This window comes from Balaenoptera borealis, assembly GCF_965194805.1.
Source record: "Balaenoptera borealis genome assembly, chromosome: 2".
NCBI lineage: Eukaryota > Metazoa > Chordata > Mammalia > Artiodactyla > Balaenopteridae > Balaenoptera > Balaenoptera borealis.
This window is the reverse complement of record NC_138867.1, coordinates 183,569,183-183,595,160: the sequence shown is the minus strand read 5'-3', so window position 1 is coordinate 183,595,160 and position 25,978 is coordinate 183,569,183. Positions and strand designations below refer to the sequence as shown.

The following is a 25,978-nucleotide window of genomic DNA, read 5'->3' as shown; positions in this document are numbered from 1 at the left end:
CTTGCCGTTCTTCACAAAAACCAGCCCAGTGCCCGGGTTGCCCCCAGGACCAGTGTCCAGAGCAGACCAGGGCCCCATGCTTCCAGCCCCTCGGGGTGCCGTGACAGTGGGGCCAGCGGCCAGGCCCTGGGACTGGAGTTGCCTTGCCCACCCATGAGGTGGGGCCTGCGTACGGGGCTGGGAGTGGGGAGACCCCGACCACCGCTGCATGTTCCCTGTCTGAGCAGCTAACTTGGGAAGGGAAGGGCAGCCACTGGGTAAAGCAAAAAGTGAAGCCCAAAGAGCCTCATGGGTCGGGGAGATGCTGGGGGGCCCCAGGTCCCAGTGCAGGAGCACAAAGATGCTGGAAGGAGGGCTGCCTGGAGGAGGCCCCCTTGCCACTCCACTTCTGCAGAAGTTCCGCTGGCTTCTGCTAAAGGCCTAGAGGGCAGGCTCCCATCTGAGGACACAGCAGCCAGCGCTGCAGGGTCCCCAGGGGGTATCGACTGAAAAATACAAGACCTGAAAGCTGAGTTATGTTTTATTCCAGGAACTCAACTGAGGACTGTAGCCCAAGACATTGCTTCTCATATAGCTCTGAGGAACTGTTCCTAGGAGTTTTTGCTGAAGAAAACAAAACCAGAGTCAAACATCAAAAGTTTCCTGCTAATCGCAAAAAGCTGACATCTCTAGTTAATGATTGCAGTGCTTTTCTGTGTATGGGAAGATGCTAGATGCTGTCTGGGCTCACTGAAATCATTCCTTTGATATGCACTTCAGCTATCTAGGGCCAGTATCTGGTTTTTCTCCATCCTGAATCCCCTCAGGGCGCACCACTGTGGGGAAGCGGGGCGGCGCTGCAGTGGCAGAAGGCTTGATGGTGGGCAACATTCTCTGTCCACAGGGGCCCTGAGGGGAGGGTTCTTGGTGAAGTCAGGCCCCTGCCACCGTCGTGTCCCTCCGGGGCTGTTCTTGTGACCAGTTGACTTTCCCCCACCTTCTGTGAACAAGGAGTGTTCTTCTAAAGAAAAGATGCAGGCAGCATCCCAGGAGCCCCGTTTCTGTGTGGTCTATCCCCCTCCCCAGAGCATGAGTGCCCCAGGGAGGCCTTGGGCAGTTGGGGGAGGAGCTCCCGGGGGTGGGGGGGGTTGGGGGTGGGGTGCAAGCTTTCAGCTTGCCGAACCTGCTGCCTCTTGGAGGCCAAAGAGCTTTTGAAAACTCGCTGCTTGGGAAACTCCTCTCCCTTCTGTCACTGTCCCAGGGGGGAGAACCGATCCCGACCCCCCCCTCACAGGCGCACACCGGGTGAGGTGTCTCCTAAAGGCTGTTAGAGCAGTTTGTCCAAGCCCCTCCCCGCAGGGCCTTTCTCAGTAACCGCTGGGTAGGGCTGGACGAACGTTTCCCCGGTGAATGAAGGAAAGGTTTACCTGGCATCCCCCAGAGGCCGCTGGGTGTGCAGGGCTTCCCAAGAAATGGGAGTGGGAGGCTGCTGCTCTGATGGGGGCGGTCAGCTCCTGTGTGCTGTCACCACCCCATCATTCATTCCTTCACCCAACATCAGCTCAGAGGTGATGCCCGTGCCCCAGGCAGGGCACAGTCAGACAGGCACCCTTGGTCCGTTGGGTGACGGCTGGGCCAGAGGGAGGGAGCAACCCCGAGGCTGGGGAGAAGGGTGGTGGAGGTGTCCAGTACCTTCCTACTCTCTGCACTTCAGAGGGTTCCTAAAAGAATATGAAAAACAGAGCTTAATCACCACCCCTGAACCCCCAAGTTTGCCCCTCCTAGGAGGACCCTACCTTCAGTAGCGTCTCCCACACACCCTCCCCGCCCTGGCTCAAGTCCCCCATCTCCGGCCTGGACGCTGCCCCAGCCTCATCGCTGTCTCCCACCCCTGTCACCACCTCCAGGAAGGCCCCCGGAGTCCCGGCCGCGCGCTGGGTAGGCATACACCGGGCTAGAACCCTGTGGGCTTCTTCCTGGCGGGATGAGCTCGGTGGTTCTAACAGTCTCCCCCAGCCCGGCGCCCAACACTACCTGCGCGTACGACATGCTCGCTGAACTGGAACGCGCACACAGCTCAGACTCACGCCCCGCATACCTGCGATTACCTCTGCGTCCTTTCTCCGCCCCTAGCCTCTCCCCCCGCCCCACCCGGCCCCGCCCAGCTTCAGCCGGGTCCAGCCCACCCTCCCCAGCGACTGGCCCCTTAATACCCAGGCCCAGATTAAGACTCCTCCATCCCGCCCCCGCTCCTCGAGGTCACGCTCGGTCCCGCCTTAGGCCCCGCCCCTTTTGGCCCCGTTCGGCGAGGAGGCCTAGCTCGGCCCCGCCTCTGTCCCGCCCCGCCTTCTGTCTTGGCCCCACCCCTGGGGTTCCACCCCGCCCCCTCTACCCTGGCCCCGCCCTCGGCCCCCTTGCATTCTGCCAGGCCCCGCCCCTAAGCCCCAACCTTCCGCGCCGCCCCGTGCCGCCCCGCGCCGCGCCCGCGCCGCCCGTTTCAGGCCCGTTTCAGGCCCGTTGGCACCGGGCTAACAGCTCCACCACGTCCGTCGCCCTGGACGCCCGCGGACCGCCCCAGGAAGCCCGGCCCCGCCCGCCCCGGCCCGCGCAGGTGAGCGGCGGCACTCCCGCAGCTGTGCGTCCCCGGGCGCCCGCGCACCCTCTCTGGACTCCGCCCGGCCTGAGGGCGGGAGGCCGCAGCCGCGGCGGCGGGGGCGCCCCCTAGAGGTTCGCGTGGGCCAAGGTCCGGACGAGCGCCGGAGCGCCCGGTGTCGTGTGGGCCCGGATCTCCAGGTGCATTTCCCAGGGGGCTGGGCGTCGAACCCTGAGCCGCTTCGCTGCGGGAATGCTCAGGGCTTCCCGGGGGGTAGTGGGCGTTCCGGTGAGCTGAGAATGCGAGGGAGGAGGGCGTGTCCCTTCCCCCTGATACGCTTTGATTGGATTCTGGCCCACAGCATTCGTCTAACCCCATCTGGCCCCGGCCGGGTTTCCCCCGGCTCTGGCTCCTGTGGGGCCAGAGCTCATCCTGGCTCTGGCCCCACGGGATGAGCCTCACCCTGAGCCTCACTTTTCCTCATCTGGTGAATGGGCACTGGCCTTGCTTGGGCCCCCAGGAGCATCAGAGCTGGCCCTGAGCCAGGCCCTCCCCCTGGGGGCCCGCCCCCCTCGACACCAGTGACCCAGACGCCAGCAGTCCCTGCCCTGGGAGGTTCCAATTTCAGCAGGCAGCCCAGACAGGGGAAGAAGCAGAGGGGAGAGGGTGATCAGAACTGGGATGGGGGATCCCGAAGGCAGAGGGGAAGCCCAGAGGAGACTCCAGAACAAGGCTGGGCAGTAGAAGAAGTAGGGGCTGAGAGCCGAAGGGTGAGGAGGCTCCGGCCATGCGAGGGGGAATGGTGCTCAGGGCAGAGGGAACAGCGGGGCCAGGGCGTGGGGAGTAGGGAGCTGCCGAGTGCTGGGGGTGGGAGTCATCTGGGGAGCTGCCAAGGGCATCGAAGGACTAGGACTGACCATGAACTAGCTGGTGGGAAGGCTCCGGGCTCTGTGGAGGGCTGGTGGTCCCTGCCCCAACACCACACTCAGACCTCTCAGCCCCTTGGTCCTCAAACACACTTCGAGACATGATGGAGAGCCCTGGGGCCCCATTTAGTCTGTCAACAAACTGACTGAGCACCTGACCAGGCTGGGCATCGTGTGCCGTGTGGGGATTGGGGCAGGAGGGGCAGCAGGGGGGCCCGGGAGGATGTGCATGTGATCGGCCCCGGAGAGGTGATGGGGGCCGACCATGGGGGGCCATGGGGGGCCGTGGGGGTGGGGAGCAGCGGCCGGGTGACCGGCTGTAATGGGGAAGGACTCACAGCTGGTGACTGGACCTCCAGAGCCTGGGGAGGGGACAGCAGATGGACGTGGGAAGTGACATCAAAGAAGGTGGAGTGGTGGGCACTGTCCGGCCGCCAGTGTGACCTCAGTCCCCTCTCCTCGACAGCCCCACCAGCATGGGCAGCCTCGCGTACCGAGAAGACCTTGAGGAGGAGAAGAACTCAGGTGCATGTCCGGCCAAGAGCGGGTGCAGGGCTGGGGGTACAGTGAGGGGGTGCCAGGGGGACCCCTACAAGGGGCGTTAGAGTGCAGTGACTGAAGTGGGGAGACGGGAGGCCCAGCGCGGGGTTCTCAGTGGGTTACAAAGAGTTCAAAACTGTATCACTGAAAGGTGGACTCAGGATTTGTGGGCCTGTGAGCCCAGAACTATCTGGGCAGGGAGTGGAGCCTCGGACACCTCGGCGCCCGTCCCTGGGCCTCAGTTTACCCCTCTGTAGACGGAATGTGCGTGAGTGGGTCTCCCAGGGCCTAGGGATTGGCTCAAGGGGAGCCGGATGCTCAGATCCACCTGGGCTCCCCGAGCGCCTACTGTTGTGCAGGGGCCGCGTGGGCCCTCTCATCTGTTTACCGGCTGGATCCCCGGGGGGCCCCTTAGCCTTCCTCTGGGGTGTCGTTAGCCCGTGTTTGTCCTCTCGGGCCTCAGAGTTCACCTGGGAGGTGCAAGCCAACAACCGGTCCTACAACAACCAGTTCAAGGAGAAGGTCTTCCTGTGCTGGCAGAGGAAGAAGTACAAGGTGGGCAGGCCCAGCCCCCCACGGCACAGGCCTCCCCCGTCCCCACCCCCACCCCACCCCCGCGGGCCTTCGGGACCTGCCACCCAAGCTCTGCACGCTGGGTCAGTCCACTTAGTCCTGAGGACCATAGCGCCGCCCTCGCTGAGTTGTGGGGTCCGGTGCTGGCGCTTCGCGTGTCTCCTCCGCCCTAAATAAGTTACTAGGAAACCTTCACGGTACAGCGTGTCCGTTGGGCTCTACCAGAAACCCCCTGCCTGCGTCTCACGCGGGGAGTCCTGGGGTCACAGCTTGGCTCACTGGGTCTGCACCCGCGCTGGTTGTGGCCGGAGGGAAGGGGGAGGCCGGGTGGGGCTGGGTGGGAACCTGGGCCCTCCTGGGCGGCGCCCCCATGCCGGCTGCCGGCTCTCGTCCCAGAGGAACGTCATCCATACGGCCAAGTACAACGTCTTCTCCTTCCTGCCCTTGAACCTGTACGAGCAGTTCCACCGCATGTCCAACCTCTACTTCCTTCTCATCATCATCCTCCAGGTGGGGCGGGTGGGGCAGCCCCAGGGGTCAGCGCCTGTGCCCACTCCACTCCTTCTACCTGCTCAAGCCACCTCCTCCAGGAAGCCCTCCCTTCCCACCTTCCCACGTGGCTCTGTAGACCCAGGGTGGTCCTACCCCGTGTTTGTCTGTGTGGCTGGTGGGTCAGTGTCCGGCCCCCCTCACACTGGGAGCACCCTCATGGCTGGGTCCCCACTGCCCGGCCCAGGGCCTGGCACACAGGAGGCGCTCAATATATGTTGGATGCCGAGGGTGCATGGGTGGCCCCTCCAGGTCTGAGGAGGCCTCCTGACCCGTTTGGCCCCAGCAGGCTGAGCTGATCCCAGAGGGCCAGGAGGAAGGATCAGGTTCTTGGGACCCGCCGGGTCACTTCCTGGCATCAGGCCGGTCATGGGTGGAGATGGGTGAGGGATGGGCAGTTTCCAGAGCACCCCAACCGCACCCAGTTTCTCATTCTGTTCTGAGTGAAATGAGACACTCTGCTTTTATCCGTTGATCCGATAAACTTTTATTGAGCACCTACTGTGTGCAGGTCCTATTGTGGGTACTGGGGACCCAGCAGTGGCCCTAACACCTGTCTTCAGGTGGCCCAGGGAGTGTGGGAGGTGACTGTCATTAAACCACATGGTGGGGACCAGTGATGGGGACGGGGACCCCCCCCCCAGACTGGTCTAGGGGCCACTCGGAGCTCAGACCTGAGGGTTACAGGGAGGGGAGCCAGAGAGAGCCAAGGCCCTGAGGAGGGAACAAGCTTGGGGTTGGGAAGGCTTCCTGGAGGAGAGAACGTAGGAGCGGGGCGTGGAGGGGAGAGGAGAAGGCATTGCTGGGGAGGAGGTCTGGGTAGGGAGAGGGACCGAGGTCGGAACACACGATGCCGGGTTGGGCTGCTGGGCGTGTGGGCGGGGGCAGGGCAGGGGCACCCAGGACGGTTGGCCAGCGTGACCCCCCCACTCCTGTGTCAGGGCATCCCCGAGATCTCCACGCTGCCCTGGTTCACTCTGTTCGCCCCGCTTGTCGGCCTCCTCACCATCCGGGCCACCCGAGACCTGGTGGATGACATTGTGAGTGGGACGGGGGCAGGCGGGCCCTCAGGACTCCTGGGCACGGCGGGAGGAAGGTCGGCCCGGGCAGCCCCGGTGGGCTGCAGCGTCCATCGTGCCTTGTGGCCACGAGAGGCAGGGGCCGATGAGGTTACCTTGGTGTCAACGCGGGCGGCAGAGGCAGGAAACTGCCCTCCTTCTGCCGCTGCCCCCGCCCTCCTGAGGGCAGGGTCGCTGGACGGACACAGCAGGGTGTGGGCTTGCTAGTGGGGCACCTGAGTCTGTACGGTCACCTGGGCGGCGTGGGGGGCAGCGCCATCGCTCTGACCTACGTCCCTGTCGGCCCAGGGGCGACACAGGAGCGACAGGAACATCAACAACAGGCCATGCCAGATCCTGATGGGGAAGAGGTGAGGCCGTGGCAGCCGGGCACAGGGTCCATCCCCGGGCGGGGGGACCCCAGCGCAGAGGGGGATGGATGGACACCGCAGGGAGGGGTGCCCGGAAGATGGTCCAGCACCTTCCATGCTCCCGGACGTCCCGGTTGGGTCTGACGGCGGGGTGGGGGTGGGGGGGCAACCCAGACCAGCACTTATTAGGCGCCTGCTGTCTACCAGGCCTGGGGTGGGCCCTGTGAAGGGGCAGAGGCTGAAGACCCAAGTGTTCACCCTCGTGGAGCTGAGCGTTCAGCCCAAGGGGAGGGCGGGAAGGTCTGAAGGGGCTTGGAACCTGGGAGGAGGGGGTGGTCAAGGCTGAGCCCCCAGGGCAGGTGGGTGGGGGCTGGGAGGACCCCCCTCCCCCGCCTTCACCCCTGCCGCCCGCACCCACGCAGCTTCCTGTGGAGAAAGTGGAAGAATCTGTGTGTAGGAGACGTGGTCTGTCTGCACAAAGACAGCATCGTCCCGGTGAGCTGGCGGGCTCCAGGGGTCACGGCCGCCCCCCACCTGTCTTCCTCCCCCCCCACCCCCCGCCCCGTGCAACACCGTCTCCTCCCACCCCGCTCCCCACCCCAGGCCGACTTGGTCTTGCTGGCCAGCACGGAGCCCAGCAGCTTGTGCTACGTAGAGACGGCTGACATCGACGGGTGAGACCAGGTTATCACTAGGGCTTTCAAGGGCCTGGGGGCTGCTTTCCCAGCCCACTTGGATATTGTGGTCCTTTGCCCTGGGAGCATGGATTGGGGGGGGGCGCCTGCGAACCAGCAGGGGCAGTAAGATGCACCAGTATTTCTGGAAGCCCCACTGGGTGCCAGGTGCCAAAGCAAAAAGGCCTAGGGTTTGGCCTCAGCCCGTTGGCAAACGCACTGCGTGACCTTGGGCAAGGCCCTCTCCCTCTCTGGGCCTCAGCCTTGTGCTTGGCAGCTGGTGCACAATGGGTGCTCGGGGAAAATGCTGGAGGGGCTCTGGAAGGAGGCTGGGGACGACTTGCCCGGGCACTGTCTGTCCCCACCTTTCACCTCACTCCACTTCTCGTCACCAGGGAGACCAACTTGAAGTTCAGGCAGGCCCCGACGATCACCCACCACGAGCTGACCAGTATAAGGAAGATGGCGTCCTTCCAAGGTGGGAGCTGGCAGAGCCATCCACCCGCTCTGGGCCCTGTCTGCCCCCCTGAGCGGTGGGAGCACAGGTTTCCCACTTGCTGGGGTGGGGGATGGTGATGGGGTGCAGTGGGGTGTGTTGGGTGGCTTCTGGCCTCCAGATGGGCACAGCCAGTTCTCCTGCGTTTTCCCTTGTCTCGTTTATGCCCAGACCGTTGGGATTGGGATAGCTTTTAAGAGACGGGGTTATTCCAGGCCCATATCAAATCCCTTAAATTGATGCAACAGTGGAGGCATTTTCTGTTGTTATTACGAAATGTGCTGGGCGTTTTATCAAGTGATACATTTTATTTTTAGCACACTTCAAAGCAAACGCTTTCGGTTGTTTATGCAAAAAGGCAGCCTGTGGGAATTCCCTGGTGGTCCAGTGGTTAGGACTTGGCGCTTTCAGTGCCCGGGCCGGGGTTCAATCCCTGGTCGGGGAACTAAGATCCCGCAAGCTGCGTGGCATGGCCAGGAAAAAAAAAAAGGCAGCCTGTGTACACTGGCTAGCAATTCACCTGCATGGTGGGAGAGGCCCATGGGAACAGGGAACCATCCTCCACCTCCAAGTTTCTTATTTTCCACCAGGAAAGTATGACATTTCACACCGTTTCACACTAGGGATCCAGTTACTGTTTGCCAGGACCCAGCGAGGGGATACTTTTTAAAAATGATTGTCATTTTTATCATTATTCCCCTGTCATGTTGCAGAGGCAAGTTACTCTAATTGGTTCTGGAGCAGACCAGGACCCTTCTCTCCAACCACAGCCCCTCTGCTCCCAACATCCAAACACTGGTTGCATGTCTGCTCATGAATCTGGGGAAAGGCCTTCCCATCCCGATGGCTCTCTCTGGGTCCTGACCTGGCCCAGCTGCCCCAGAATTCCTGCAAGGCGTGGCCCCATTTGCCAGAGAAGGGGACCGAGGTTCAGATGGGTGGCGAGTGGCGTGGGCTTGCCCTGTGGCTCCTCCGTAGTCCTTTGCCCTTCCCCACCCGCCCAGACAGCTTTCATTTCTACGTTCAGGACAAACTCAGGCTCTGCACCCTGAGAAGGAAGGGGTGGAGCAGGTGAGGGTCATTCAGGAGCAGCCCCATGGCCCCCAGCCGACTCCCTTCTGGGGTCCCAGCCCCTACCCCGCCAGATGCTGCCAGGGGCCAGCCTTTGCATCCTGGGTGGGTTTTGTCAAACGCGAGTGAGGCCGGTGGTAGCACTTTCTCAGGGTGATGGGGGAAAGGCCCTCCCCTACCGCCTGCTGGGGAACTCTACGCTGTACCCTGCATTTGGCCCCTGTGGTTTAGGGTGCTGGATGGGGGCATCCCTTCCTTCCTTCCCTCCTCACACATTTATTGAGCACTTACTGTGTGCCAGGTGCTGGGCTGGGCCCTGGGGTCCCCAGCTCAACCGAGACAAGGCTGGCGCCTGCACTCGAGAACCTCACAGACGTTAATATCTGGTGACATCCCAGGATTGTAACCACGAGGAGGGGGCTTAATGGGGGGAGGTACCTGATCTGGCTGGAGGATCAAGGAGAGCTTCCCTGAGGAGGTATGAGTGCAACCACAGGGGATAGGACACACAAAGGTCCTGAGGCCGGGAATGGCCAGCTTTGGAGCATCCAGGAGGAGGCCGTGTGGTGGGGGTGACACCTGTCAGCAGGTCAGGTTTGGGGCAGGGCAGGGCCTGTGAGGGTGGCCCCGGCCGGAGGATGACAGGAACATTCCCTGAGTACCCCCCGACCCCACATTGGAGAGGGGTGGCTGAGCCCAGCTATGCCCGAGACTCCCTGACCGCTGGCTCGCCCCCAGGCAAAGTGGTGTGTGAGGAACCCAACAGCCGGATGCACCACTTTGTGGGGTGCCTGGAGTGGAAGGGCAAGAAATACCCGCTGGATAGCGGCAACATCCTCCTGCGCGGCTGCAAGATCCGGAACACGGACACCTGCTATGGACTGGTCATCTACGCCGGTACAGCCACTCCGGGGACCCTGGGGCGTGTGCCGTCCAGGTCAGGAGTGGGTGGGTGAGAACCCTGAAGTCAGTGGCAAGAAGTCACATGGCCAGGCACGGCCGCTGCATGTCTGCTGCTGTGTGATGAGGGGCTCCTGGCGTGGTTTCTCTGCACGCTCAGTTCTGAAACTGTGGAAGTGGACAAGTTGAGCCGGCACCTTTGTTTTGACTGGGAAAAATGGGGTGCTTGTAGTAGACGGAAGGATGGGTGGCTGGGCAGGTGGATGGTTGGGTGGGGGGATGACCCAACCTCCACCCAAGAGGGATGTAGGACGGGTGGATGGGCGAGTAGATGGAAGAGTGGATGGATAAATGGATGGATGCATGGACAGATGGACGGATGGACAGATGGATGGATGGACAGATGGATGGATGGATGGAAACCTTGCAGGTTTTGACACAAAGATCATGAAGAACTGTGGCAAGATCCATCTGAAGAGAACCAAGATAGACCATCTGATGAACAGACTGGTGGTCCTGGTGAGCTTCCCAGAGCCCCTGCCCTGGGTGGGGCGACACGGAGGAGGGGAAGGAGAGGGCCCTACCCCATATACAGAAGCCCCGGCTGTCATCTTCCAGGCCTCAGTTTCCCTCCTCTGCCAAATATGCAGCCTGATCCTGCGGACAGGTCTTCGGGCCAGAGAATGTTTTCTTAAAATGACCATTTGGGGAAAAAAAAAAAAAAAAAGTTTTTATAAAATAATATTTGATCCTGACGTTTTCCAAACCCACAGGAGATAATAAAATGCTCACCTATCCTCCACGGACGTTTAACAATCCTTAATTCTTTGCCTAACCAGCTTTACCTTTTTAAAAGTTATCGAAATAATAATTTAAAAAATAGCAGCCGCGAAGCCCGGCGGGGGGGCATCCCCTCTCTGTGCTTGTTCGTTCACACTGAGCGCGCGCGTGTCCCCGTGGGCGCGTCCCCGGGGTGTCTCGCTGCCGCCCGGGCCCCCTCACGCTGCGCCCCAACGCCCCCCCCCCCCATCCGCCGCGCAGATCTTTCTGTCCATGGTGGTAATCTCCGCGGTCCTGACCTTGGGCTTCCGGTACAAGGTGAGGGAGTTCAAGGCCAAGCACCACTACGTGTCTGCTCAGCACGTGCGCAGCGAGGCCACCCAGACCTTCTTCATCTTCTGGGGCTTCCTCGTCCTGCTCAGCGTCATGGTGCCCATGGCCATGTTCATCCTGTGAGCCCCGGGGCCGGCGCGCCCCGCCCTCTGCTGAGCCGGAAGGGAGGGGCGGGAGGGCGAGGCGGCCCGCGGGCTGGGCGGTGACCCCGCGTGCGCGCTTGGGTCCGCAGGGCCGAGTTCATCCACCTGGGGAACAGCATCTTCATCAACTGGGATGAGCGCATGTACTACGAGCCCCAGGACTTGCCCGCCAAAGCGCGAAGCACCAGCCTCAACGACCTGCTGGGCCAGGTGGAGTACATCTTCTCCGACAAGACGGGAACGCTCACACAGAACGTCATGACCTTCAAGAAGTGCTGCATCAACGGCGTTATCTACGGTGGGGCCCCGCCCCGCCCGGCTGCCTTCCCGGGCCCACCAGCCCTCCGCCTCCCCCACTGGGACCCGCCACACGGGGCCGCCCCCGTCCTGAGACCTCCATGGGTGCTGCCCGCACCCAGCATCCCGCCCAGATTGGTGCCCCAGAACCGTTGCCAAAGGGCTTCTTCTCACTTGGGGGTCGGCAAGCTATTCCTGTAAAGGACCCACAACAAGTCAGTATCTTTGGCCGCTGGGACAGCCCCCTCTCTGTCCTGGGAAAGCAGCCGCCTCTCGCAGGGACGACGAATTTTGAATTTCATAGCATTTCCACGTGTCAGATAAGATAATATTCCTCTTTCAATTTTCTCCCAACTATCTAGAAATGCGAAGAACATTCTTAGCTTCGCAGGCCACACAGAAACTGGTGCAGAGGGAGTCTAGTTTATAATTAGCGGACACGGTGTAGACCGGGAGCCCACAGAGGACCCCACTGGGCAGTCGCCAGCATGACAAATAGACCTGGGCCCACGCCCTCGGGTAGATGCCACCTGACCCTCAGCCAGGCTCTCGGAGTGATGGGGGGCACTGGGGCCTGTGTTGAGCGGCACCAACCCCAGGCTGGGTCCTCTGATGTTTCTAGAAGTGCTTCGGACCCAGGTTTTCATGTGAAATCACCCGAGTTTTCAAAGCAGGTAGCCAAGTCCAAATTTTAAAAGGACACCAGGGACATCCCTGGTGGTCCAGTGGTTAAGACTCTGCGCTTCCACTGCAGGGGGCACAGGTTCGATCCCTGGTCGGGGAACTAAGATCCCGCGTGCTACACAGCATGGCAGGGGAGGAAAAAAAAAAGAAAAAAAAAGACACCATGAGGAAGTCAAACTAAAACATGTTCCGCAGGGCTGAGCCCCACTCTGGGACGCCCTCCCAGGGCCCCTGGGACACGGGGCTGCATCCTTTGCCTCCTCCGGGCAGAAGCTGAGGCTGGGGCCTTTGGCTGCTTGGGGCGTTGGGTCCAGAGCTCAGGCCTGGCTGGTCCAGCTGCATCCAGCGTCCTCAGGAAGCCCGGACCGGGGAGGGGGCGCTGTGGGACCCCATGCAGGGCCCGGGAGCTGAGGCCTGAAGCAGGGTCTTTCCCCAGGCTCAGAGGAAGAGGACACCCTACTCAAGGTGAGCCCGGCCGCCCTGAAGCCCCAGATGGTGGGGGCACGGACAGGGACCCACCCAGGGCTGGCCTGTCCCCCCACTGCCCCCCAGGAGGACCCCTACCTCTGGAACAAGTTTGCCGACGGGAAGCTGCACTTCCGCAACGCAGAGCTCCTGCAGGCTGTGCGGGCCAACCAGGACCGGAGGGTGCGCGAGTTCTGGCGCGTACTGGCCATCTGCCACACGGTGATGGTGCGGGAGAAGAACAGTGAGCCTGCCCCCGGGGCTGCCTCCGCCCTGGCCTCCTGAGACACTCTCCCGCCCAACTCCCGGGGCCCTCTCAGCCGGGTTAGAGGGTGCGCAGGCCCCTGGCCCGAGCCCCAACCTTTTCCGCAGAGGGTGTCCGGGCCTGTCATCGCGCAGGGAGGAGGAGGTCATGGACATTGGGAGCCAAGCTTAGAGGTTGTGCCGGCGCAAGAGACCGTCATCCCGCAAATACCTGACGGGCACCTCCTGTATCCACTTTCTCCCTGTGCTAAGGCTGCGCAGATGGTTGGGTGGTGGGTCCCTGATGGAGGGCAGGCTCTCAGCCCCCTCCCCCTCCTCCACCCCACCCCCCTCCCGGGCCAGACCAGCTGTTGTACCAGGCAGCTTCCCCAGACGAGGAGGCGCTGGTCACGGCGGCCCGGAATTTCGGCTACGTGTTCCTGGCACGCACGCAGAACAGCATCACTGTGATGGAGCTGGGAGAGGAGCGGGTGTACCAGGTCCTGGCCATGATGGACTTCAACAGCGTGCGCAAGCGGATGTCGGTGCTGGGTGAGCCCCCGTGGCTCCAGGTGGGGTGGGGGGAGGCGGGGAGGGGAGCGTGTGTGGGCAGCCAGGGCTCTTCCTCCACAGTCCGCAACCCCGAGGGCTCCATCTACCTCTACACCAAAGGGGCCGACACCGTCATCTATGAGCACCTGCAGAAGAAAGGCCTGATGGAGCGGACCACGGAGGAGGCCTTGGCCGTGAGTCCCTGTGGGAAGGGAGGGTGGAGGGGCAGGGTCAAGGGCACAGGGACAGGAGGAGAAGGGTAGGAAAGGAGAGTGTGCAGAGAAATGGCCTCAGGTACCCAGGGCGGCCATGTACAGTTGATCAGGTTGTGCACTGTTCTGCCCAACACGCACACACACACACACACACGCACATACACACACATATACACACACACACACACACAGAGACTGGAGAGGGAGCCAAACTCCAAGCTGCACCTGCCCAAAGGGAACATCTTTTTCTCAGTCACGCAAGGACACCCTGTGGTTGGGCTTTTGCTCTGGTTGCTACCCCCCTACCCCAGCCAGGCCTAGGTTTCAGGACACGTCGCTCAGCCTTCTCTGCCCCAAAACTTTTGTCTCCGTGGGTGAAGCCCAAACGCCTTGGCCCAACTTTCCAGGCTGTGTCTTTCTGTGTTCTGCTGTCCTGTCTAGCCTGGTCCCTCCTTGCCCTCGAGGGGTTCCCCGGAACCCCAGTTTCTGGTTTGCAGTTTCCTCCATGCTCAGGTGTTGCCTCAGGACCTTTGCACACGCTATTCCCTCTGCTAGGAATGCCTTCCTCCACTCTGGCGCTCAGTTAGTATCCTTTGGTCCTCAAGTTTCAGCCTTAGGTCCCCACCTCCAGGGAGCTGTTCCCGCGCCAACCCTGACATGGGGCTGTCCTGTCGTGCTGGCCCAGCCCTGACCCTGCAGGTCCCCAGCCTCACCCAGCACAGGGGCCAGCGGGGCTGTTTGTGCAAAGAAATGTCCTGTGTCCCTCCACACGGGGGCCTCCCAGACTGCCCTGTTCTACCTCTGCCGGGGGTGGGGGGGTGGGGAGCAGGCATCTGGTTTGTGACCCAGAACTGAGGAAGTGCAGTCAGAACCATGACCCAGAGCCCAGGAGCTCGGCAAGACGGCTTGGCTTAACCGCCTATGGAGTGGATGGGGAAACTGAGGCACGAGAGGAGCACAGGCCTGTCTGGAGCTCCTGACCTGTCCAAGCTCGGCCGCTCAAGCCCACCTCCAGTCAGGAACAGAAGCAAGACCCAGGGCAACAAGCAAAAAGCCTGGGGGAGGGTTGGGGCGTAGGAGGGAAGGAAGGAGCCACGATGGGACCCCCTGGGACAAGCGAGCTCTGGGTCTTCCCTGGGGTCTAGAGACAGAGTCCCCAGGATCCTTCCGGTTCCACCCACCCCAGAGGCCTCAGCTCCTTGAAAAATGAGGCAGAGGGAGGGGTCTGGGGCTGGGGGAGCCCTGACGGCAGAGGGTTCTGGCAGGGCTGCACCGAGCGTCTTGCAGAATAGTTAGAATTTGCCTCACAAAGCAGGGGAATGGCAGGTGCGAGGTCTGGGGGCAAAACAGAGCTGGGCATCTTCAGGGGGGTGGGGGGGTGGGGTGCGGGCTGAGACAGAGCGGGTGTGGAGCAGGGGCGGCACGTGGTCTCAGCTCCCCCTGCCCGGGAAGGCAGACTGTGGGTGGCGGGTAGGTTGGGTGACCCCAGGCAGAGAGAGAGGGCTGGAGGGGTGCCCGGGTGAGGGGGCAGGGGTTGGCGGGGGTGGCAGCGCCGCCTGCCCACCCGGGGCCCAGTCCTTCGCCGAGCAGACCCTGCGGACACTGTGCGTGGCCTGCAAGGAGGTGGACGAAGACATGTACGAAGAGTGGCGCCAGCGGCACCAGGAAGCCAGCATCCTGCTGCAGAACCGTGCCCACGCCCTGCACCAGGTGTATGAGGAGATGGAGCAGAACCTCCAGGTGGGTGGAGCTCAGGGGGAGGGGTGCCCGCACCCCAGCTCCAGCCCCTCAGCCCCACCAGGGAGCTGGGTCCCTGCTCAGTCTGTCCCCACGCCCACCTCCAGCTGCTGGGAGCCACAGCCATCGAGGACAGGCTCCAGGACGGTGTCCTCGACACCATCAAGTGTCTCAAGCAGGGGAACATCAAAGTGTGGGTTCTCACAGGGGACAAGCAAGGTGGGTCCCAGGGCGGCCACCCCCAACATGGGGAGAAGGGAGGCGCGGGGAGAGCTCACCCCTGCCCAGGCACCACCGTCGGCCCATCCCTCTTGTCTGAGTTCAGCATTGCCCTGCACCTTGTCCCTGGGAAGGGAGGACCGGGAACAATGGACTGGGGTCCCCTGGGCGCCTCACTCGGGTGGGCCACTGCCATGCTGAGCGTCTCCTTGGGGTTTGGCCCCCTGGCAGCGCCATGCGGTGGGGCCCTCATTACCCCTGCCTCACAGATGGCCCAGCGGGGCTCAGAGAGCATGGGCACCTGCCGAGGTTGCCCAGCCACCCAGGAGCCAAGCTGGAATGGAGCCTCAGGTCCTGTGGCCGTGGAGCTCTGACTCCACCCTGCTGAGGCTTCTTTGGGGACCCACTGGGCATGGGTGCCCGCAGAGCTGCATTAGAACTTCTGTGGGCAGGAGGCACGTACACACAAAATATTTAGAATGACGTTTAACAGCTGTGCTGGTGTAAAGACAAATATCCAGGCTGGATTTTTATATTCATTTTTTTCCCGCTTCTTTATTTTTTTTAAACAAATTAATTCATTTTTGTGGGTTCCTAGAAGTGCCCTGAGGCCCTAAGCATGATATGTCTAACGATCCCTTGGCCCTGGCCCCAGACCCACCTCCCACTGGCAGCCCAGCTCCAGCCAGGCGAGTGGAATGGAGCCCCCTCTGCTCAGAGCTGCAACCAAAGTCTCAGGGCTGACTCTCATTGGCTGGCCTGGTCACATGCCCTCCTCCAAACCAATTGCTGTGGCCAGGGGGAGGGGCATGCTGCTGTGATGTGCAGAGTGGGCGTGGCCCCCAGGCAGGGGGCCGTGGAGGGGCTGAGCTGGGCTGGTTTGCAGAGACAGCGGTGAACATCGGCTTTGCCTGCCAGCTGCTCTCGGAGAACATGATCATTCTGGAGGAGAAGGAGATTGTGTAAGAAGTGGGGGTTGGGGGGTTGGGTGGATGAGCCTGTGTTGGGGGGGGTCAGGGTGGGGGCAGGGCACCCATGGCCCAGGCGTGGCTCTGGGGTCTGCAGAATGCCCTCAGCCTCTGCCTGGTGGGGGGCTCCCAGAAGGGGAAACCAAGGCGCAGCTGGGGAGTGGGTAGAAGGAAGCCTGTGTGGCTGGTGTGGCTGAGCCCCTGCTGGACCCCTGCAGGCGGATCCTGGAGGTCTACTGGGAGAGCAATAGCCTGCAGGGTGGCAAGAAGGGCCACCTGAAGAAACAGCTCCCCCTGCAGGTCCAAATGGCCTTGGTCATTAACGGGGAGTTCCTGGTCAGTGTCAGCCCAGGGCGGGCAGCGGGGCCCTGGTACCTGGGAGGGGGCTGGGAGGAGCCGCGGTCTGGGGCTGGGGACGGCCTCCACCAAAAGGCCCCCAGATGTGGTGTTGGACCAGCCAAGGCGAAGGGCCTGAAGTGTCACACCGAGAGATGGTTCTCAGCAGGGCGAGAGCAAGGGAAGGACGCAGTCAGGTCCAGCCGGGAGGAGGGCCCAGTCGGGGCGTTCCTGGAGGGGAGGGGTGCAGCTGAGTGACGCGCCCCCTGTCCCCCGCGGGCCAGGACCAGCTGCTGCTCTCCCTGCGCAAGGAGCCCCGGGCCCTGGTCCAGAACGTGAGCTTGGATGAGGAGGAGCCCTGGCAGGAGCCCAGAGAGGAGAGGGCGGACTTCCTGCAGGCCAGGCGCCTGTCCCTGATGTGGCGGGTCCTTGGGATCCAGCTGTGGAACACGGGGCTGGCACCGCAGGACAAGGGCTACAAAGCCCTTGAGAGCGCCGAGGTGCGACGGGAGCGGGCCTTCGTGGAGCTGGCCTCCCGGTGCCAAGCGGTCATCTGCTGCCGGGTGACGCCCAAGCAGAAGGCCTTGATCGTGGCACTGGTCAAGAAATACCAGGACGTGGTGACCCTGGCCATCGGGGACGGGGCCAATGACGTCAGCATGATCAAGAGTGGGTGGCGGGCAGCAGCGCGGGGGGAGGCCGGCGGCCGGCAGCAGTTGGGGGTGGTAGCTGAGGGGCCCGGGGCCGACAGGCTGCGTGTGCCCCTGCAGCTGCGGACATTGGCGTGGGGCTGGCGGGTCAGGAGGGCATGCAGGCGGTGCAGAACAGCGACTATGTGCTGGCCCAGTTCTGCTTCCTGCGGCGGCTGCTGCTGGTGCATGGCCGTTGGTCCTACATGCGCGTCTGCAAGTTCCTGCGCTACTTTATCTACAAGACGCTGGCCAGCATGATGGTCCAGATCTGGTTCGCTTTCTACAGCGGCTTCACTGCCCAGGTGCGCTGGAGGGAACTCCCCTCTTGGGGCGGGGAGGGGCTCTGGGATTGTCGTGTCCTTCCCATAGCCTCCAGCAAGGCAGCAGGCAGGCTCACACTCTGGGGTCCTCACTGGGCAGAACTTGCCTGAAGTGACAGAGCAACACAGACTTTTATTTGGCTGCATTCATAGAGGTGTAGATTGCAGATGAAGGGAAGGGATGGTTCCATGCCCAGCTCAGTGCCAAGCATTTTCAGGGATATTTGGCAAATTTGAGCTTTGGAGCAAGGGCAGGACAGGTGCTCCAAATATACATCCTTCAAGGGGAGAGAACGAGAGCTTGAACTTGAGAGAAGATAAGACTATGGGGGCTGGGTCCCTAACTTCAAGACTCTTGACAGTATCATGGTGAATACTAGCTGTGCTCTCCAGAGCGTTAGAGGAGTTGTAGGGCAGTGATGTCCCCTGTGTGCAAGGAAATTGTCTGAAGATAGACTACTGTGAGAGGGAATGAGCTTCCCATCACTAATGCCCAGGCATTAGAGAGAGAGCTTTACAGCAGCACCCCTCATAAATATATATATATATATATTTTTTTTTTTTTTAATTTTTATTTATTTATTTATTTATGGCTGTGTTGGGTCTTCGTTTCTGTGCGAGGGCTTTCTCTAGTTGCGGCAAGTGGGGGCCACTCTTCATCGCGGTGCACGGGCCTCTCACTATCGCGGCCTCTCTTGTTGCGGAGCACAGGCTCCAGACGCGCAGGCTCAGTAATTGTGACTCACGGGCCTAGTCGCTCTGCGAGCATGTGGGATCTTCCCAGACCAGGGCTCGAACCCGTGTGCCCTGCATTGGCAGGCAGATTCTCAACCACTGCGCCACCAGGGAAGCCCATAAATATATATATTTTTGTTTTACTTTTTATTTCTAGATATTTTCTTCTTTTAGATGCTGCTACAAATGGAATTGTTTCCATAATTCACTTTTGAGATTGCTTATTGCTGGTGTATAGAAACAGTTTTTTGTGTGTGTTGATCTGTGTGCCCTTCCACTTTGTTGAATTTGTTTATTGGCTCTAGTAGCTTTCCTGTGAATCCTTTGGGATTTTCTGCCTATAGATCCTGTCCTCTGCAAATAGAGATAGTTTTACCTCTCCCTTTCCAATTTGGATAATTTTTATTTCTTTTTCCTGACTAATTGCTCTGGCTAGGACTTCCAGTGCAATGTTGAATTGCCATGGTGAAAGCAGGCACCTTTGTCTTGTTCCTGATCTTAGAGGGGACAGTGTCCAGTCTTTCTGTATTTGTTAATTGGAATTCTTCCATGGGAAGAACTGTTCCTTCTCCCCTATTTATTTATTCAATTATTTATTCCCATCAGTGTGGACTCGTGGGTGTTTATTTTATTCTATGCTTTGTTGCTCAAGTTGTCCCCGATTTGCCCCTTTGTCATGTGCCTGCTCTTCTCCAAGTACATCCTCACTTCCTGGTGCTACAGGAGGTTCCAGGCCCATTTTGTCTTTTCCGTGCCCCAACCCTGGAATGAGCCATTCCCATATGGAGCCCTGGTTCTCTTCACCAGAGAATGGTAGCTAGACACCAAGATCCAAGTGCTTAGTGTGGTCATCGCTACTGGGATGCCATTACCCTCTCAGTAGACAGAGCTAGGAAATGCACACATATTAACCCATGTTTAGATGCAAATCTATATCGCTATCTGCACCTATCCATCTATCTATTTTTGTGTATGTGAGTTCACACCGATACCTCTGATTCCTGACCCACAGAACAAGGCTCAGCTTAGCCTTTTCCTTTTACTGCTTTGTGACTCTTATCTCCAATGGTGAGAAACTTGATTCTGGTCAAAAGTTTGATCGTTACTTATTTGCTCAATCCCAGAATGCATATAAAGTGGTGAAACTGATATTCTTTTAACTAGTCTGGATTCATGCATTCGGGAAGGGAGCTGGGCTATTTGTCTGTGAGGTCTCTTCCAACTCTCCTACCCATCAGTGATTTCCTAAATCGAAAATGATCTAAAAACACACTCTCTAGCCGTTTTCCCTCCTGTAGCTTTTTATTGAAGTCATCCACTTAGAACAGGCTCAAAGGTGCTGCTTTAAAAGAATTAGACCATGCTTTTTCTCTCTGCCTTTTTTTTTTTTAATAAATTTATTTAGTTAGTTAGTTTTGGCTGTGTTGGGTCTTCGTTTCTGTGCGAGGGCTTTCTCCAGTTGCAGCGAGTGGGGGCCACTCTTCATCGCGGTGCGCGGGCCTCTCACTGTCGCGCCCTCTCCCGTTGTGGAGCACAGGCTCCAGACGCGCAGGCTCAGTAGTTGTGGCTCAGGGGCTTAGTTGCTCCGCGGCATGTGGGTTCTTCCCAGACTAGGGCTCGCACCCATGTCCCCTGCATTGGCAGGCAGATTCTCAACCACTGCGCCAACAGGGAAGCCCCTCTCTGCCTTTTATCTTTCAGTCTTTATCGCTTAATGTGGCCCTGATCTTAGCCCCAGTCTTGCTTGCAACTTGACTTTCGAAGTCACCTGGAATCCTCTTCAGGTGCCGACCTAGCTTGGGTGGGTTTCCTCAGGTAAAGGCTGGTTTCTGTTTCTGGCCATTTGGCTCTGAAGGCTCACCTCATTCTCCCTCCCCTTTCCCCCTCTCCCCCACCCCACACCCAGCCTCTGTATGAAGGCTGGTTCCTGGCGCTCTTCAACCTGCTATACACCACCCTCCCGGTTCTCTACATTGGGCTCTTCGAGCAGGTGAGCAGCTGCATGTCTTGCCTCCTGCTTCCCTGTAGACGCTCCTGTCTCTGCCCCACCTTCTCCTCCCCGGGGGACTGGGGTGGGGTGGGGGACGTCCCCACCCGGTCCCTAGAGAGCCGGCTTCCCCACTGCAAACTCAACAGGACGTGAGCGCCGAGCGGAGCCTGGAGTTGCCCGAGCTGTATATGGCGGGCCAGAAGGACGAGCTCTTCAACTACTGGGTCTTTCTCCAAGCCATCACCCACGGCACGGCCACGTCCCTGGTCAATTTCTTCATGACCCTGTGGATCAGCCGGGACTCAGCTGGACCTGTCAGCTTCAGTGACTATCAGTCTTTCGCGGTGATCGTGGCCCTGTCGGGACTGCTGTCCATCACCATGGAGGTAGGCATGGCCGCCTGCCCACCCCATCCCCGGGGACCTCAGACAGGCACTGAGGTCTCCCCGCTCAGTGACCTGCCCCTTCACGGGCCCCAGGGGCCGGGCCGCCACCCTCCCCGTGGAGAGCCACCCCGGGGTTCCTGGCCCCCCTGCCTTAACGCCCCCTCCCTGTTTAGATCATCCTCATCACCAAGTACTGGACCGTCCTGTCTGTGCTGGCCATTTTCTTCAGCCTCGGCTTCTACGCGGTCATGACCTGGCTCACCCAGAGCATCTGGCTCTTCAAAGTCTCCCCCAAGACCTTCCCATTTCTGTGTGAGCCCCCAGCAGGGACGGGGCAGTGGGGGGGACCCCAGTCGGAGCACCCTCTCTGAACCTCGGTCTCCTTGGCCATACAGGTGGGGGTGTGTGTGTGCAGGGGATGTCGGTGTCTTTTGGGAATTTTCACAAAGGCATCCCTGGGGTAAAGGGAGGGGAAGGAGATGGGGCGTTGGGGGGTGAGGGGCACCAAGCAGGCCCTGGGGAGGCTACACCCCAGGCCATTCATGACCCTGCCCTGTCACCAGACGCTGACCTCAGCGTGCTGTCCCAGCCCCCCATCCTGCTGGTGATCCTGCTGAACGTGTCACTGAACACCCTGCCCGTGCTGGCCTTCCGCATCATCTACCAAGCCCTCCAGAAGCCAGGGCCCAAGGTGAGGGGCGGGGGTACCCACCGCATATGTGGGACCCCAGCAGCTGGAGCCTGAGCTGGGAGCCGGGGACTCGACAGAGACGCAGAGCTGGGGGTACAAGGATGGAGACCAGACACACGCCCAGTGCCCCCAGGGGGCCCAAAGGACAGGCCTCAGGGCCCCAGAGGGGAGGCCGCACTTCCTGGGGAGGAAGCAGTGGAAGCACGCAAAAGGCCAGTGCTGGTGCTGTCAGACTTCCGCCAGGAAGTAACTAGGGCTTGGGGGTCGAGGTGACAGGAGTGACTTGGAAATGGGGCAGGCAAAAGGGGGACTTAGGAGTAACCCCAGTGTTCGTCGGCAGATGATGGATAAACAAAATGTGATATAGACATACAGAAGAATACTAGTCTTAAAAAGGATGGAGTTTCTGACACCTACTATGATGTGGATGAACCTTGAGGACATGATGCTCAGTGATATAAACCAGACACAAAAGGACAAATACTGTCTGATTCCACTCACAGGAGGTCCCCAGAGGCGTCACATCCATAGAGACAGGAAGTAGATGGTGGGGGCCAGGGCCTGGGGGAGGGGTGGGGAGTCAGTGTTTCTTGGGGACAGAGCTTCAGTTTGGGAAGATGAGAAAGTTCTGGAGATGATGGTGGGGATGGTTGCACGACAATGTGAATGGACTTAATGCCACTGAACTGTGCACTTAAAAATGGTTGAAATGGTACATTTTATGTTATGTGTATTTTACCACAATGAAAAATGGTGGAGGAGAGGACTCACTGGCTCATGGAATCAGAATCTAGAAGGATGGGTCTCAGCTGGGCTGGGTCCCAGAATTGACTAGAATGGTGGACTAGGACATGGCCACAAACCTGCCACCTTCAGCCACACAGGCTGGACATAGGGCTGCCCCAGACTCTGATTGGCTGATCCAAAGTCAGGTCCTAGGGAAGGAATCTGATGGGCTGGTCCAAAGTCAGGTCCCACGGGACTTCCCTGGGGGTCCAGTGGTTAGAACTCTGCACTTCCATGGCAAGGGGCACGGGTTTGATCCCTAGTTGGGGAACTAGGATTCCACATGCTGCGCGGTGTGGCCGATAAAAAAGAAAAAGAAAAAAGTCAGGTCCCATGGAGGACTCCAGTTGGGTCAACTTGGGTAGGAAAGAGCCTGGCCAATCAATGGTGGCCAAGGGCCCTGATTGGCCCCCACTGGAGGGGCAGGTGACCCGAAAGCAGTCAACATGGCTTGGGAGCCTGATGACTCCTGCTTTCCCCTTTGCTCTGTAGGAGGAGGAGGAGAAGACCACAAGTGAGGAGATCATCACCGTGGAGCCCATACCCCATGTCCTCCGGGAGGCACGGACCCGGCGCTCCAGCTATGCCTTCTCCCACCGGGAGGGCTATGCGGACCTCATCACGCAGGGCACAATTCTGCGGAGGTCACCAGGGGTCAACAGCGACATGCTGGTTGATCACACGAGGCCACCCGATGAACTGCCCTCGAGCATGGAGGAGTCCTCCTGGTACCCCAGGAAGATGTCGTTCCTGGGGAGGAACAGGCGCCAGCACCAGGGGAAGGTGTCCTCCGAGGATGTGCAGCCTGCCTCTGAGGTGAGCTCATCCGTGCCTGTAGATGGGCAGTCCTCTCCTTATCAGGAGAGCCAGCACTCTCTCACCAAAAACCGGCTGTCCGGTTCTCTCCAGGAGAAGCTGCCGAAGAGGCAGGAGAGGTCACTGTCATATGAGCCGTGGCCATATACTCCCGAGAGTCTGCCACCAACCAAGGAGACACCACTATCAGCGGAGGAGAGCCAGATGACATCTTCTGAGAGCCAGATGCTGTCTTCAAGCCAGCTGTCTTTGAAGAGCCAGTCAGCACACTTGCAGGAGAAGACATCCCTCTGGAAGATCCGGAAACTGTCCTGGAAGAACTGGCCATACACCTGGCAAAAGGAGCCCGGGCCCCCCAAGGAGGGGACGGTGCCAGTTTCCAACTCGAACCTCACTGCTCTGATGGAAACTCCGCCACCAACTGCGAGAGGATCATCCACCAGCGAGCAGCCGATGGAGGTGGAGCCCTCACCTGTGGAGAGGCAGCCGTCACCCATGGAGTGGCTGCCAGGGCCCAGCGAGGGTCAAACTCCACCTGATCTGGCAGGGCTGCCGCCCTCGCCTGAGGAACAGCAGTGACTGCCCAGGCTTAGTAAGTGTCACCTGGCATCACGAGGCCTTCCCCCAAAGACAGGGGCTCCACCTGCTCTTCTTTCTCTAATAAACCACGGTCTGTCTGACCCCAGGTCTCCTTGAGGCTCTCTCTTCCTATACTTCTTTTTGTGATGTCCCACGGAATAGTTCTTTTCTGGTTTTAAAAATCAAAACACTGACCTCTAGTGGCCTGATGGGGGATTTGCAGGGAAAGCTGGGTTTCTTTGGGTTTTTTTCTTTACCCTGGGGTAGATAATGTGGATAAAAGCTTTATTGCTCTCAGAAGGGAGAAAGGTGCTGAGCAGACTCTGCTTACCAGCCCTGGCTTCCTGCCTGCAGCCTGCTGGCCTGTCTCAGGGCAGTTTATAAGGTCCAGTCCTGACACCACCCAGCCTTTTCCTCCACCGGGTTGCCCTGGTTTCTTCTCAAACAAACCACCTTACACTTTAGGCTCCAGAAAGCAGTGGTCAGTGACACCTCAGAAGCAGAGCCCAGTGAGATCCTGAGGCTCAGGTGGCCCAAAGGCCCCGTGGAGGGTGGAGCCCTCTGGGGGCGGGGGCTCAGGGAGGGCTGAGTTCAGAGCGGAGAGGGGTGGGCTGGGAGAGGCCCATTTCCACTTTCCCTCGTCCCCTTCCTCCTTCATGGAGGGTGAGCCCCATGCCTCCCCCTCCTGCACCAGCCCCTCCCCCCCATTCAGCAAAGGCACAAGCCCAGGTGAGTGACTAGAAAATAATTTATTGGAGGGAAACAAAACAACAAATCCAGCACAGCAATGGTTCACAACGATGATGACGATATATTTTTTTAAACTTTTAAGCCTGTCGCCTGAGGGTAGGGTGGAGGGGGCCTCCGTTCCCTCTAGCCCTGGGGGTTCGGGGGAGGACTTTGGATGACCGAAATCGTGTGTCCCCTGAAAGCAGCCCTAGTGTCCAGTTGTGATTACACACTCAGGGCCACATGGCCTCTTGGCCCCCCCTCACCCCTGGTGGAGACAATCCCCCCAAAGACCAGCCCTTGGGGGCCTGCCAGGGATACAGGAGGAGCCCAGGGAGCTGATGGGCTGGTGTGGCTGAAACTGCTTTGGGCCAAGAATGTGAGTGGCCCCAGTTCCAGCCGGTGCAGGGGCCCCAGAACACGCCCCACACCCCCCGCCCTCATTGCAGGTGGGTTGAACCTGCGCCCCCAGGCCCAGCCCTCCAAACTTGGGCCTTCTGTCCTCCAGGGTGTGAGGGACCCCCTTTGGCCACCCAAACCCACCTTACCTGGGGCCTGTCCTGGAAAGTGGGCTCTCCCCTGGTGGGAGCATGGGCCCCATGGCAGAAGAGTCATAGTCTGGGAGACTGTCCCAGAGCCCCCTTTCATGATTTTTTGGGGAGCCCCTTTGTTCTCTGGGTACCAGTGGGGGCTGGGAGGGAGGGCTCCACAGGTGTGCACCTCCTACCTCCCAGGCCAGACAGAAAGGTGAAGGCCAGGCCTGAGGGGGCTGGGGCGTCTGGGTGGAGCCCGGGCAGGTGCCTGCCTTGGGGGGTTGTCTCAGGAGGGCCCTTCAGATCTGAGGAAGTTGGGGTACACCCCGTCCCCCACAAACCTAGGCGACAAGACTCGAATTGGCTGATTGTCTGTCTCCTCTGAACAAGACACTTGGGAATTCATGCTAACGTGAGACCGACCGGGCGGGGTGCCCGAGGTGGCAGTGACGCCCACTGGTGCCCCAGGACCAGAACCCGGAGGGACTCTGGCGCCAGGAGCTGGAGGCCCCACCACCGGCCGCCTTCCTTCTCCACCTGAGGCCCGTCCACCCACCGCCGGCTGGACACAGATCCTTGGAAAGGGGGGATATTAACACAGAGCAGCGCCGAGGAGCACCGAACAGCACCGACTGGGGCATGAAACACAAGATGCGACACGGAATCCCCGCGGCCCCGCCCCACCCCCACCCTTCCACCTAGTACATTATCTTCAAGAAAAAGTACATTAGTCATGCATCAAATCAAATTCCATTGCGTCTTTTTTTTTTCATTTTTCTTCCTTTTTTTTTTTTCTTAAATTACATTTGAACACAGAACACATAGAATAATAAATACTCTTATAAGACATGACTCCAAAAAACGAGAAACAGAACACGCCAGAGAACAGAAAGGTATCCAACGCTCTCTCTCTCTCCTCTCTTTCCTAAAGGACTCATTGAAATAAGAAATCTGTAAACGCCGCCGGTCCTTCCTCCTGCGCTCCCAGACTCTCTCTCTCTCTCTCTCTCTCTCGCTCA

The 25,978-nt window shown here is 59.8% G+C and overlaps 1 protein-coding gene and 1 long non-coding RNA gene across 11 annotated transcripts; one reads left to right on the top strand and one right to left on the bottom strand.

The window, feature by feature from the left end:
- Positions 1 to 504: 504 nt before the first annotated feature.
- On the bottom strand, positions 505 to 2,745 carry LOC309624130. The gene is made up of 3 exons (XR_014241778.1): positions 2,639 to 2,745; positions 1,407 to 1,700; positions 505 to 979 (listed from the first exon to the last, which is right to left on the bottom strand). It is a non-coding gene; the product is annotated as an uncharacterized lncRNA (long non-coding RNA).
- ATP8B3 (ATPase phospholipid transporting 8B3) lies at positions 2,462 to 23,798 on the top strand. Of its 10 annotated transcripts, none has more exons than XM_082381748.1 (27): positions 2,462 to 2,590; positions 3,965 to 4,023; positions 4,502 to 4,593; positions 5,008 to 5,121; positions 6,102 to 6,200; positions 6,528 to 6,589; positions 7,012 to 7,084; positions 7,193 to 7,263; positions 7,659 to 7,741; positions 9,569 to 9,727; positions 10,161 to 10,249; positions 10,772 to 10,962; positions 11,076 to 11,284; positions 12,404 to 12,676; positions 13,039 to 13,227; positions 13,309 to 13,421; positions 15,018 to 15,182; positions 15,287 to 15,398; positions 16,285 to 16,360; positions 16,585 to 16,702; positions 16,987 to 17,371; positions 17,473 to 17,696; positions 20,356 to 20,439; positions 20,586 to 20,825; positions 20,999 to 21,137; positions 21,389 to 21,516; positions 22,795 to 23,798. In XM_082381748.1, exons 2-27 carry the CDS (start codon positions 3,975 to 3,977, stop codon positions 23,695 to 23,697), a joined length of 4,440 nt encoding a protein of 1,479 aa, XP_082237874.1. In that variant the 5' UTR covers positions 2,462 to 2,590; positions 3,965 to 3,974; the 3' UTR covers positions 23,698 to 23,798. The 10 variants fall into 10 exon arrangements, with proteins under 10 accessions (XP_082237874.1, XP_082237875.1, XP_082237876.1 ...); XM_082381749.1 differs by lacking the exon at positions 2,462 to 2,590 and adding an exon at positions 2,657 to 2,772; XM_082381750.1 differs by lacking the exon at positions 2,462 to 2,590 and adding an exon at positions 3,326 to 3,342.
- Positions 23,799 to 25,978: the final 2,180 nt, after the last annotated feature.